Source organism: Carcharhinus amblyrhynchos, chromosome 7 (genome assembly GCF_965287045.1).
Source record: "Carcharhinus amblyrhynchos chromosome 7, sCarAmb.v2.hapA, whole genome shotgun sequence".
NCBI classification, from domain to species: Eukaryota; Metazoa; Chordata; class Chondrichthyes; order Carcharhiniformes; family Carcharhinidae; genus Carcharhinus; species Carcharhinus amblyrhynchos.
In genome coordinates this window covers 21,860,816-21,873,832 of record NC_137330.1, presented here as the reverse complement: position 1 = coordinate 21,873,832, position 13,017 = coordinate 21,860,816, and the positions used below count along the sequence as shown (strand labels likewise).

The 13,017-nt window shown below is 41.8% G+C and overlaps 1 protein-coding gene across 2 annotated transcripts in view; it reads right to left on the bottom strand.

The window, feature by feature from the left end:
* gclc (glutamate-cysteine ligase, catalytic subunit) overlaps positions 1-8,318 on the bottom strand; it is a 74,935-nt gene extending 66,617 nt beyond the window's left edge. Inside the window, exons 1-3 of one of the 2 annotated variants that reach the window (XM_080192025.1) lie at positions 8,171-8,318; positions 4,369-4,475; positions 3,406-3,564 (exon numbers count right to left, since the gene is read on the bottom strand). In XM_080192025.1, coding sequence (XP_080048151.1) covers positions 3,406-3,555 — 150 coding nt within the window. In that variant the 5' untranslated portion in view covers positions 3,556-3,564; positions 4,369-4,475; positions 8,171-8,318. Of the gene's footprint in view, positions 1-3,405; positions 3,565-3,812; positions 4,020-4,368; positions 4,476-8,170 lie in introns of those variants that run through there. The other variant, XM_080192024.1, reaches the window with a different exon arrangement.
* Between the last annotated feature and the right edge of the window lie 4,699 nt (positions 8,319-13,017).

Sequence of the window (13,017 nt, the reverse complement as noted above, 5' to 3'; positions counted from 1 at the left end):
TCTAAATGGGAAAATGGTTAGGAAATCAGAAATACAAAGGGACTTGGAAGTCATTGTTCAAGATTCTCTAAAGGTTAATGTGCAGGTTCAGTCAGTAGTCAGGAAGGCAAATGCAATGTTTGCATTCATGTCAAGAGAGCTAGAATACAAGAGCAGGGATGTACTTCTGAAGTTGTATAAGGCACTGATACGACCCCATTTGGAGTACTGAGAGCAGTTTTGGTCCCCAAATCTAAGGAAACCTTGGAAAGCGTTGAGACGAGGTTCACAAGAATGATCCAGGGAAAGAAAAGCTTGTCGCGTGAGGAATGGTTGAAGATTCTGGGTCTGTACTCAAGAGTTTAGAAGGATGAGGGGGGGATCTTATTGAAACTTACAGCATACTGCGAGGCATGGATAGAGTAAATGTGGAGAGGGTGCTTCCATTAGTAGGAAAAACTAGAACCAGAGGGCACAACCTCAGGCTAAAGGGATGATCCTTTAAAACAAAGATGAGGAGGAATTTCTTCAGCCAGAAAATGGTAAATCTGCAGAACTTTTTGGAACAAAAAGCTGTGGAGGCTATGTCATTGTGTGTCTTTAAGACAGGGATAGATGGGTTTTTGATTAAGGGTTATGAGGAAAAGGCAGGAGAATGGGGGATGAGTAACATATCAGCCACGACCGAATGGCAGAACAAATTCGGTGGACCAATTCTGGTCTTAATGTTTTATGGTCTCACGCACCAAAAAAATCTGGCATCTTTCTAAATAATACAAGTAATTTTAAAACACACACCTTATTTTACTAAGTATTTAGGAGGTGGTGATGGGGTGATTTAATTGGGGTGTGTAAAATTCAGTGGCATAGACACATCAAGTAAGGAGGACATAATTACTTAAGCAGAGAAAACAGTAACCAGTGGCATAGATTTAAAGCAATTGATGGAGGGGGAGTTTTTCACCCAAAGAATGGTGGGAGTTTGGAACTAACTGAATAGGGCAGTAGAGCCAGAAACACTCATTTAACAAAAACACTTGGATATGCACTGAGATGCAGTAAACACAGGGCTATGGACTGATAGGTGGTTGTTACTAGGCTGAATAGATCTCTTTTTTTAGCTTATATGGATCCAATGTGCAGAACAGCCACAATGTTTCTACGAGCTTGTAATTCTTTCACAGACCAATTCAGAGTGTCCCAATTCCCCATAACCTTGCTATGTTTCCTGCTCCAAGTATTTATCGAATTCCTTTTGAAAAGCCACAACTGATAAGATCCTGAGAGGTGTTGACAGATTGGATGCAAAAAGGGTGTTTTCTCTTGTTTGACAATCTAGAACTAGGGGTCACAGTTTAAAAATAAGGAATTGCCCACTTAAGATAGGGCAAGAGGATTTTTTGGAATTCTCCTCTTTCAGAAAAAGATTGTAGAAGTTGTATCTTTGAATATTTTAGGGCAGAGATAGTTAAGATTCTTGACAAGCAAAGGGATTAAAAGGTCAGGTGGGCAGGAACGTGGAGTTGAGACCACAATCAGATCAGCTATGATCTTATCGAGTGGCAGAGCAGGTCTTCAAATAAAAGCCAGGTGAAATAAGTTGAGATGAGGTGAAGAGGAAAAGTAAAAAAGTATGGGAATAGAGTGGCAGTCGACAAGAAACAAAAACCAAAGTATTTTCCACGAGCATCAAAGACAGTAAGCAGCATCTGGTTTTCTTTCCTACACTAAGTGTAGGTGACCTCGCCAGTAGGACAGAGGCCATTGAGGCTCCCCACCCCGGGAGGTCGGGGGAAGGGGAATTGGCCCTTGGGCAGTGCCAAGGGGTTTGGGAGGGGAGACATGCTGCAGAATCTGCAACTGGGATCAGTCCATGCAAGAGCGATCAGTCCATGAAGGCCAGCTGTAGCTGGGGGAAGATGCCTGACAGATCTCTCTGTTCTGTGCTAAATGGCTTCATGTAAATAACAATAGCTTATTAATTAATATTAATTGGTGCATCAAAAACTCCTGGTATCTCAGACAGCTTATCAAAGTATTTTGAAAAGTGTGAGACCATGTGACAAAAATCAAATCAGACTAATTTCCAAGCAATGACTTACATAATGGAATCAATTTTCAATTGTTAACACCCCCTTGCAGCATACTCAGACTTCCAAGGGTATCTTCGCAGACATCCAGAAACCATATACCAATCAATAATGTAAAACTACCACAGGCAACAAGTAAATATAAACCAAGGATCAGCCTACTGTAAAATTGAGGTGGAGATACCAGCGTTGGACAGGGTTGGGCACAGTAAGAAGTCTCACAACAACTAGTGAAGACAGACTTAAACTCTGAAATAGATATGAAAAATCTCATTGCACTGTGCAGGAAATAGCAGTTATACTCTGGTGTCCTGACCGATATTCAGTCACTGAAACAGTATTCGACCATTGCCTTATTGCAGTTTGTGGACTCTTGTCCAGATTAACTGTGTTTCCAATACAATGACTACATTTCAAAATTATACGATTAGTTGTAAAACACTGCAAAATGCCAAATTGGAGAAAGATAAGACGTTTTTTCCCCCGTCTTCTGTACCAGAGTTCACAGGGTGTTGAATGAAGGATACCTACATTTTAGAACCGCCATACTTCAGCTTCTAAACATTCGAAGTCAACCCACATTTCTCGTTATACCTTGTAAGGGTTTCACAATATTATTACGTTTTAAACAAAATGCTCAGGGGTGTCTGACAACATCCGTGCCAACAATTTGTAGTCATCACATACTCCTCTTCCCCCCCCCCGCCCCCACCCCCACCCAATTATTCTCTCCTCTGACCCTAGGGCATTTGCAGAGTTTTTCCAATAGACTTCTAGCGTCGACACTATTGAATGTTTTCGCTTCACCATCCTTCATAACATTTGCCATCCAGAACGTTAGTTAACTGGTGGGGGCTGGGGGGGGGGGCGGTGGTGTTTAATAATGTAATGAAATTTACTTTATAGTGGACCATCGACGTGATGACAAGATTTGTCCAGGGTTGTGACAGCAAAACGACAGGTTGGATGTTGTGTGTGTTGACTGCGTGTGTGTGTGTATATATGTGTATATACATATATATAGGGGTGGTCGTCCTCTCCCTACCCCCTCCCCTCCCCAACAATTGAACTATCAACTTTTCTCTTTCGGGTACCGAGAAACCAACAAGCCGCTTGCAGCAAGTCTATCTAGAACCTTCCATGTGTCTCTCTTCTCCCCCCACCCCCCCCCTCTCTCTCTCTCTCTCTCTCTCGCAGCCCATCTGGCGTGTTGGACCTCTCTCGACTGAACAAGACGGATATAGTTCCAGAATGAAAACAGGCACCACGACGTCTCAACGGTGATCGGAGACCCCTTTCTGTGTTGTGTTTTTTTTCCCCCCCCTCCCCCTATTACCTCGTCTCCCCATTTCAGCACGTCTTTCTGCCGGTCCTTCACTTTGTGGTAGATGTTGAGGAACTGGATGATGCCGTGCTTGCGGACATAATCAGCGTACTTCTTCGTCTCTTCCCAGTTCAATGGCGACCCCTCCGACAGCAGACCCATAACCACCGACTGGAGGAGGAGGAGGAGGAGGAGAAGGTGGGGGGGGGGAAAAACAAATAGAGAAGAGGGGGAGGGGGTTAGCTTCCCAAATGCTGAAAAATTCGCCGCGGCGCTCAGCACGGATAGCGGCGTTTTCAAACGTCAGTCCATAAACCGGCGCTCCCCACCAGACATTTCCAAGCCGATTCCCGAAACGCAGCACAGCGAGCCGGAGGGGAGGGGAGGGGGAACGGGCTCCCTCGGAGCGGCATACTCACAGCTTTCGGGACCGTGGAGACCGATCAATGGACGACGCGGCTCAGCTGCCTCCCGCTGGGTGCTCCCCTGCTCAGTAAACCGTGCCAAAAAGGCAACCTCGCACTCGATGGATGGCACCGTAACAGCACCTTTCTTGCCCTGCTGCACTTCCTCCTGGCCTCTACGCGCCCAACAGCGCTGCTCACAACCTCCCCCCCCTTACTTGTTTCCAGCGGCTCCCCGCCCCCACCCAAACATTCACACATCACCCGGAGCCGCTCCGCCCCCCTTCCCCGGATTGGTGAGCCGGCTCGAGCACGATCATCAGCCATCTGCATCGTTCCCCCCCGCCCCCGTCCCCGTGAGGCCCCGCCCCTCGCCTTGCCCCGCGCCTGTACTTTCCAATGCAACGGCCCAACCGCTGGTGCCCCCGCCCCCTTTCCACACGTCCCAGCCCCGCCATCTCGTGCGCAATGATCAATGTGACCCTCAACCCGTTTCATCTCCTCTTTCTGCCCCCCCCGGCGCCGCAGTCTCCAGGGCAACCGCCAACGTCACGCGACCCTGTTACCCTACCGCTTTTGGCTCGTGTTTCCGATCCACGAGCCGCTTGATGTTAGCGGTTGGCGACTCGAGCCCGATGACTCAGCGTTGTTTTCCTGCTGGAGGGTGCGGAGATCAGTCTGTGGGGAGTGGGGATCAGTTTGTGGATCGGGCAAGGTAGAGGAGATGGTGGCAAGGCAGGATAGAAGTGGTAAGAACAGAGCAGGTGACAGGGTAAAGGAGACAAAGCGGGAATAGAGTAGGGAGCAGTGTAGAAGTGGAACAGGGTAGAGGACAGGGCAGAGGGCAAAGTAGATGGAGGGCTGAGTGGGAATTATCACCATTCAAAAACCCTGTTTTAATCTGAATCAGTTTCTTTGTTTTCTTAAGTTATCAAGATTCCACCGTAAAACAAGATAAAGCTTTATTCCAATACATGTAATTAGGTGTGTGGTTGCAAGATATGTGGCCATTGCAACTTTCTATCCTGTATAAAATTCACATGCACCACCAACAGCCAGATTTGCAAATATCTTATGCACAAAATAGGTGGTGAAAATATTGCTTAAAATTAGTTATGAAAGAAAATATAACAATTTCATAGAATTCTGGCAGTGCAGAAAGAGGTCACTCAGCCCATCGAGTCTGCATCGACTCCAAAAGCATCTCACCTTAGCTCTCCCCTGCAGCCTAACCCTGTAACCCCACACATTTACCATGGTTTCATTAAACAAAATGGCAAATTGAGGGCTGGATTTAATATTTTACTTCAATTTTACCATTTTATGTTTACAATTATGTTTACATCCATGTTTACAATTATAGTCTCTGGACCTAAGGAAAATTGTGTTTTCTAACTGCTGAGAAATTAACAACTGTGGGTTTTGCACAGATGTTAAGGGGTTGAGTTGAGAAATTACTAGTGGACAGATACAAAGATGATTTAGAAAGCTAATAACACATTTTTCTGTCACTGTTACGGTTGAAGTTACATTATGGTTATATGAAGCTCTCTCCAGCTGGAGCACTTCTGCTCAGTTTAAAACAGACATATATTAGTGCAAGATTTTTTGGTGCAGTGGGAAAGTAACCAGAGCGATACTGAGACTAAAATGATTGTTATGAGGAAAAATATACTAGGTTTGTATTCCCTTGAATACAGAGTTTAAGGCTGATCTAATTTCTGTCGAGATGATTTAAGGAGTTGATGATAGAGATAGAGAAAAATGATTTCCCTTGGTGAGGAAGTTCAGGACAGGTAGGTATAATTTTAATAATATAAATGCAAAATAGTATAACTGCTGGAAATCTGAAATAAAAACAGAAGATGCTGGAACAATGCGCTAGGTTTGGCAGCATCTATGGCAAGAGCAACAGTTAACAGTGTGAGTCCTTATGACTTTTCAGAGATATAATTTTTAAAATTAGAGCTAGACTGGTCACTCTGACCTCTTCTTACAAAGAGTGGTGAAAATCTGAAACTCTCCACTCCCAAAATGTTTCTGAGAATTTCATTTGAAAATGTCAATTGGTAATTTTTTATTAGATAAGTGTATGAAGGCAACAAAGGCAGGTCAGTGGAGTTAAGATACAGATCAGTCATAATCTGTTACTGAGTGGACTACTTTCTGTTCCTATCATGGAAATTTAATATGTAAACTCGTTACCCAGTGCAACAGGGACAATGCAGCAGCATTGGTGGCCGCAGAATATAATTGGAGTGTGCTAAGGTTTACATGGCCAGTTTCTATTATTAATGCGGACATAGGAAATAAAAGTGGAAATATGAGGACAAAACATCTATGGTCTAATTTTCCTCCCCTCTAACCCTGCTTCACCTGAAGATTACTCTTGGCCTTGAGTTCCCACCTGCAATGTCACAAGTGACCAACTAGTAATCATTTATATTATGTTTTATGCACTTTTTGCTTTTCCATTCCGTCATGCCTGCAAAGTGGCACCACAATAGAACTTCCCATGATAACAATAGCTGTCGCACAGTTCACACCTGCAGCTATGCACTTTAGATCAGCTTATTTAACTACAGGTTCCATACCTATACCTGCAGCATCTTCATGCACTCTGAGGGAGATTTGTTCAGCCTTGATTTTCTAGAGAACCAGGGTGATGGTTTGAGGACCTGAATTTGAATCCCAAGGCAGTTGGTGAAATTTGAATTCAATAAAAATCTGAAACCATTGCCAATTGTTGTTGAAAACCCATTTGGTTAATTAATGTTGCCTGGTGAAAGAAAGCTACCATACTTGCCTTGACTGGCCTACATGTGACTTCAGATCTACAGCAATCTGGTTAAATACCCCTCAGAAATGGCCTACAAAGACACTCAGATCAAAGGCAATTCAAAGGGCAAGAAATTATAGCCTTATCAGTGACACAAATATTTAATATTTTTAAAAATCTGTTTTCCTCTGATTTATTTCAGACATAAAACAAGACACAACACTTTCTTCCAACAATTAGTCACTAAGGATCAATTGATCTAGCCTACTGATTCTTCATTCAGATATGAGTAATAGGATGCCCTCCAGCATTGCAGAAATTACAGAAATTGCAGAAATTACTTGCCAACAAGGGAGAGGGGTACACTTCCATCTTAAAACATCCTGCGGTTGTAGTTGTAAGAAGTCTCTCAACACCACTTCCCCATTTTATTAACAGCTCAATACATAAATTATGCAATATTGTAATTTTTAAAAATAAGTATATAGATGTATCTGTTTTATTCGTACTTTGCTAGTATTATACCTGACATTAAGTTCACATTTATTTTGGCGTTACCTTTGGTCCTTTTCATTTGTATATGCAAAAATTATTCCCATTTACATTGTGAACTGTTTCTGGTGAAAGCTTGAGGGTACAACGCATGCAAAATTTGTTTAATAATTTTTTTATTTGTTTGTGGGATATGGGTGTTGTTGGCTGGCCAGCATTTATTGTCCATCCCTAGTTGCCCGAGTTTACAGTCAACCATATTGCTGTAGCTGTGGAGTCACACATAGACCAGACTAGGTAAAGACAGCAGATTTCCTTCCCTAAAGAACGTTAGTGAACCAGATGGGTTTTTCCAACAATGGTTTTCATGGCCATCAGTAGATTCGTAATTCCAAATTTTTTTTATTGAATTCGAATCCCACTAACTGCCATGGCAGGATTCAAACCCAGGTCTCCAGAACATTAGCTCAGTTGCTGGATTCATAATCTATTGATTAAACCATTCGGCCATTGGCTCCCCAATGAGATTAAGATGTATTAAATTATGCACAAATCTGGACAGCTGGTCCATGGGCCTGACAAAGTAAAAATGAGAAATAATTAGCAAAGCCACAAAGTCCCTTTTAAGCACACAAGATGACTGTGGCACTATACATTCTTCACTCTGAACCCCAATTGAATATTTTTGGATGTCTCCGCTGAACATCCTCATGTGAGAGCTTCCAAACTTCACTCCCAAAAACACGCTTTAAAATCTTCAGTATGCATTATCTTAATAGTTTGCATTCTGAAATCCAGACCAGGTTTTCCAAATGACAAAGTTTAAACAAAGCTTCCACTCATCTTTTAACAGTGAATCCCGTTCAGGTTTTTACATCGCCCTTTTAGGATTTATTTATCTTGACTGCTGTGTAAACTGCTCGCAATTGCTTTAACCCTTGATTCCCAGACTGTAATAAAATTACACCAGATGTTTCTACTGGCTCTGAAGACTGCTGTCCTACTTTAAATTGAGTTACTGCAGTTGTCTTTTTAACTCAGAACACTTTGTTTACTCTTCCTTCAATTCTTCTGAACAATACCTTGGTCTCTGTTATCTTACCTTCAGACTTCTTGGATACTTCATTTCTCTAGTTTCCTTAACTAGCTGGACTTTAGGTTTCTGGCATTGGTTTTCTTCATCATTACTTCATAGAATGGCTTCTAGCAAAGCTGAGAGAGGAGATGTTCCTTCTAGCCTTCTGAATGCACTGCTTTGATTAGAGCTGTGACAGCTGCCTTCTATCTTATCACCTATCTTCAAGTGCCACCAATTTAGATAAAACAAGTTTCTCTACCTTACAATGCCCTTCTTGCTAAGCAGCATCCACGTGCTTATGTTTTTTATTTATTTTTCATGCCATTGCCCTCTCAAAAGCACAACTGGAACTTAACCAACCCCCAACATAGAAACACCTTTTTCCAATGTGAATCTAACTAAATGTTTCTGTGCCTGGAAAAGTAAAACCTAAAGTTAAACATAACTCAATACTATACCTTATTTCTAAATGGTTACCAATACAAATATAAGAACATAAGAAATAGGAGCAGGAGTAGGCCATCTAGCCCCTCGAGCCAGCCCCGCCATTCAGTAAGATCATGGCTGATCTGTCGTGGCTCAGTTCCACATTCCCGCCCTCTCCCCATAACCCTTAATCCCCTTGCCTATCAAAAACCTATCAACCCGCGTCTTAAAAATATTGAGCGAGGCAGCCTCCACCACTTCAACAGGCAGAGAATGCCAGAGATTCACCACCCTTTGAGTGAAGAAGTTCCTCCTCAAATCTTATAAAACTACCTTTGTTTTCCTAACAATGCATTTAAGAACAAGTAAAACATCAACTCTTTTGTCTCATGCAGAACCATTCTACACAGATCGAAATGAAATGCCCATCATAGTAACCAACAAATTCTGAAGGATATTATAACCACATCAATTATTAAGTGTAGCTTGCTGTCCTAGATGAAGACTTGGTTTAAACATGACATATAAAGCATTTTAGCAGAACAATTTAGAATTTGTAGTGTGTCTAAAGTTACTTGTAGCACTGCCCAATAATTGATTAAACAGGTATATTTTAGTTCACTGCTGTAAAATATTCAATTTCATGTGAAGCTAAAAATTAACCAGTTAATTGGTGGTATGTAGTGTTAACATTTATAAGCAATGCAATCATACATCTGAGTTTTAAAAAGTATTTTCATCAGTTGATATTGTTGGAAAAGGTTCTAATTTTATTACAATTGAACTCATAAGCTGTATTTCAAGGATGTGGAATGAATTTGTTGAACACATGAGGTAGAGTACTGGCATACTTACAGCATTTTCCATTAATAGGGTGAGAAAATTGCAGGAAATTATGGCATGAGTAACCACAGTCATTATGTATGCTAAGATCATAATTGTCTGGAACTTTGACTTGTTCCACAGAAGCAGCTGCCATAAAATCTAAACCTCAAAAATTTGCAATCACAAAGTGCCTTAAAGGTAGTTAAAGACACCCAAAGGCAGTTCACAGGATTGTTATCAGACAAAAATTGGCAACCAAGCTACATAAGAGGTATTAAATCAAGTGACTTAAAAGCTTGTTTGATGAGGTGGTTTTGAGCAAGTTAAAGGTCTACAAAAGGCAAAATACTGCAAATACACAAAATTAAAAGCAACTGCAAGTACTTGGTAGGTCAGGCATTATCTGTTAGACGGAAACAGAGTTAAAGTTTCAGGTCTGTGAGCTTTCATCAGAACTGAGAAACATTTGAAATGTAATAGAAATAGAAAGTGCTGAAAATTCTCAGCAGATCTGGCAACAAACACGCTTCTGACCGGATGCACCCTCCTCTTAATGCCCAATGACCTCCGGACTCTCTCTCGTTCTGTCCTATCCCCCAGAACCCTAATCACCCTCCTCACTACCTCCCCAGGGCTACCCTACCCTCCCCACCCTGTGTCTCCTACCACCTGGGACTTAGTTCCAGGTAGCTCACTGCAACATTGATCCTGGACCTACCAGAGATTTGCTGGCAAATTAGATTCGCTAATAGTTCTCCAAGGCAGAACATCCTCCTGGCAATAGCAAAAATTCCACTTTATGCAAATCAATACTTGTGCAAGTGTGAAATGACATCAGGCCAAAAACTTGGATCAGCATGGACTAATAAAGGAGATCCAGCACCAATTTGTTATAGGCAAATCATACTTGTCTAAAATTAAAAGTTTTTGATGAGTTAGCAGGGAGGGCAGTGCAGTTGATGTGTGTATATGGACTTGCAAAGGATGTTTGATGAAGTAACACATGAGACTGAGCAAAAGTGATGCCCATGGGATAAAAGGGAAAGAAACACCATTGACACAAAATCAGCTAAATATCATAAATCAGAGAGTTGTGGTAAATGGCTATTCTTTGGATTGTATGGAGATATACCATGTTAGTCACTAAGATTCAGCGCTAGGACCTCATTGCAGTTGATATTATGTATATGGACTTTCAATAATATAACAGACTCACCAGGATAATTGTAGTAGCCTGTGGATTTGACTACTTATGATATCCCATGTGTTTCATATCCAATAAATGACATTTGAAGGATATTATAGAGTGAACAAATACATCTCAGGGAGTATAATGAAAACAGGAATACTGAACAGGTCAGGCAACATCAATGTTCCAATGAAAGATCGCCAACCTGAAAGTTTGGGCTGAATTTTACTAGTCCACGGATGGATATTCCCTCTTTTTCTTCATTTAGTTATGGGATGTGGGCATTGCTGGCTAGGCCCATCCCTACCTGCACTTGAGGTTGGTGCCTTATTGAAGCATTGCAATCCCTGCCAACAGCATCAGAAACCTATCTCCTATAGCTAATTGACCCGGTAAAATCTGTGATCCTTTTCCATTGCCGGCAAGTAAGGGGTTGGAACCCACTTTTCGCCCGAGTGTCACGGTCCTGAACCCCATGGAAAAATTCTGCCTGTTAACTCTTTTTCTCTCCACTGATATTGCCCGACTTGCTGAACCTCATCAGTATTTTCTGTTTTTTAATTTCAGATTTCCAACATCTACAGTATTTTGCTGTTGTACAGTTGAGGAAAAGACCTTGGCTGTGACAGCGGGAAAACACCTTCCTGTTTGAACAGCATTGTGACAGTTTTTCATTTACATGAACAGCTGGAAAACTAGATTAGGCTTAAAATATTATCCAAAAAATGCTATTGGAGAGGCCCTTCCCATATACCGGATCGAAGTAATAAACTTTTTTACTCAAGCTTTTGAAATGAACAAAATAAGTGATTTTATACCTCAGCCAACAGACAGGATTTTGTACGTGAGCTTTGGTACCCCACTCTCAGGGCGGGGGGGCAAATGGTCTGAACTGTAGAGGATGGTGGGATGGATACAGTTGCCTAACTGATTTTCCCTGAATTGTCCAATTATTGATCAGAGGTAGGCTTACCAACCAATCAAGGGCAGTAGGTTGACTTTCAAAGCTGGAAGGCAGCCTTTTCAGGTCAGCGAGGGAGATGGCGCTTCCATTTTGAAGCACCAACTTTTAAAAAATTAATGAAAAAAAAGGTAAAATTGCTGTATGTCAGCAAGAAATATATCTTAAAGGGCATTTGTCTCTTTGTAATCTATACAAAATATAACCTGGTGTGGTTCACTCCAGCCATACCTCGAGCACATCTTCAAAAATAAAAACATTCAATCTTATATAGCGGGCTTTAGTCCCCACCACTCTGGCATTACTTCCAGCTTTCAAATGGCTACTGGAAATCCAAATCAGATCAACTTTTCCCAGCGGAAATATAGAGATAAACAACACACAGGCAGTTGTGGTTCCTGGACTGTTACCATCAATGACTTTGCTGAGTCATGCTGACATTAAGAAAGGGAAAACATTCTTGCATAAGCTCTTAATTAACATTAACCAAATATATTTGTGCTGGCTCAGGGCAAAAGACCAAATTCCACACACGCAACCAATACACACCTTATGACTCGATAAGTTTTGTTTGCACTGGGGTTGTTATCTGGAGCCAACTTAGCTTGCAGGGAAACTTACACTGCCAATATGTTGTTACAGCAGTTCAAAAATGCTCCCACGAAATTAGGACTGCAAACAAAGACACAGTAAGATACAATAGCAAGGGAGATTTTATAATTTAATACAATGTTCAGATTTTAAAAATGAAAAATATAGAAAATTCTCATTTTTAAGATGTAGCAACTGACTTCGCAGGACTACTCCCTAGAGAACTGAATTCTCTATCAGGACTCTTCCAATTCTTTATTTGTTGTGACCATTTCTTGTTTGCTCAGGGGAGCTTTTTGTGATCTTGTCTGTGTATTTCTTGATTTTCTTCCACCTGGATTAATTTCTCTGAACCAAGGGGCAGACTTCAAAAGGGACTGACCTACTCGTAGGTGCCAGCAGCAGGTGAGAAACCCAGACATTACAGCAGCAGGCTTTACCATAACATTCACAATATTAGTATCCTACTTCTGGGCTTCCCGGACAATGTAAAAAGTCTGACAACACCAGGTTTTAGTCCAACCGATTTATTTGATAGTAAACGCACAAGCTTTCGGGTTAGACCCTTCGTCAGGTGAATGGAGAGTTCTGGCCTCAGACAGAGCATATAAAGCACAGACTGTTTACAGATTACTGATTAGAATGCGAATCTTTACACCTAACCTGCTGTTCAAGTCTTGAAGTGGCCGACAATGTGAGTGGAAGGAGCACTGATCACAGGTTAAAGAGATGTGTATTGTCTCCAGACAGTGAGTGAGGTTTTGCAAACCCAGGCAAGTGTTGGGGGTTACAGATAGTGCGACATGAACCCAAGATCCTTGTTGAGACCGTCCTCATGTGTGTGGAACTTGGCTATCAGTCTCTGCTCAGCGACTCTGC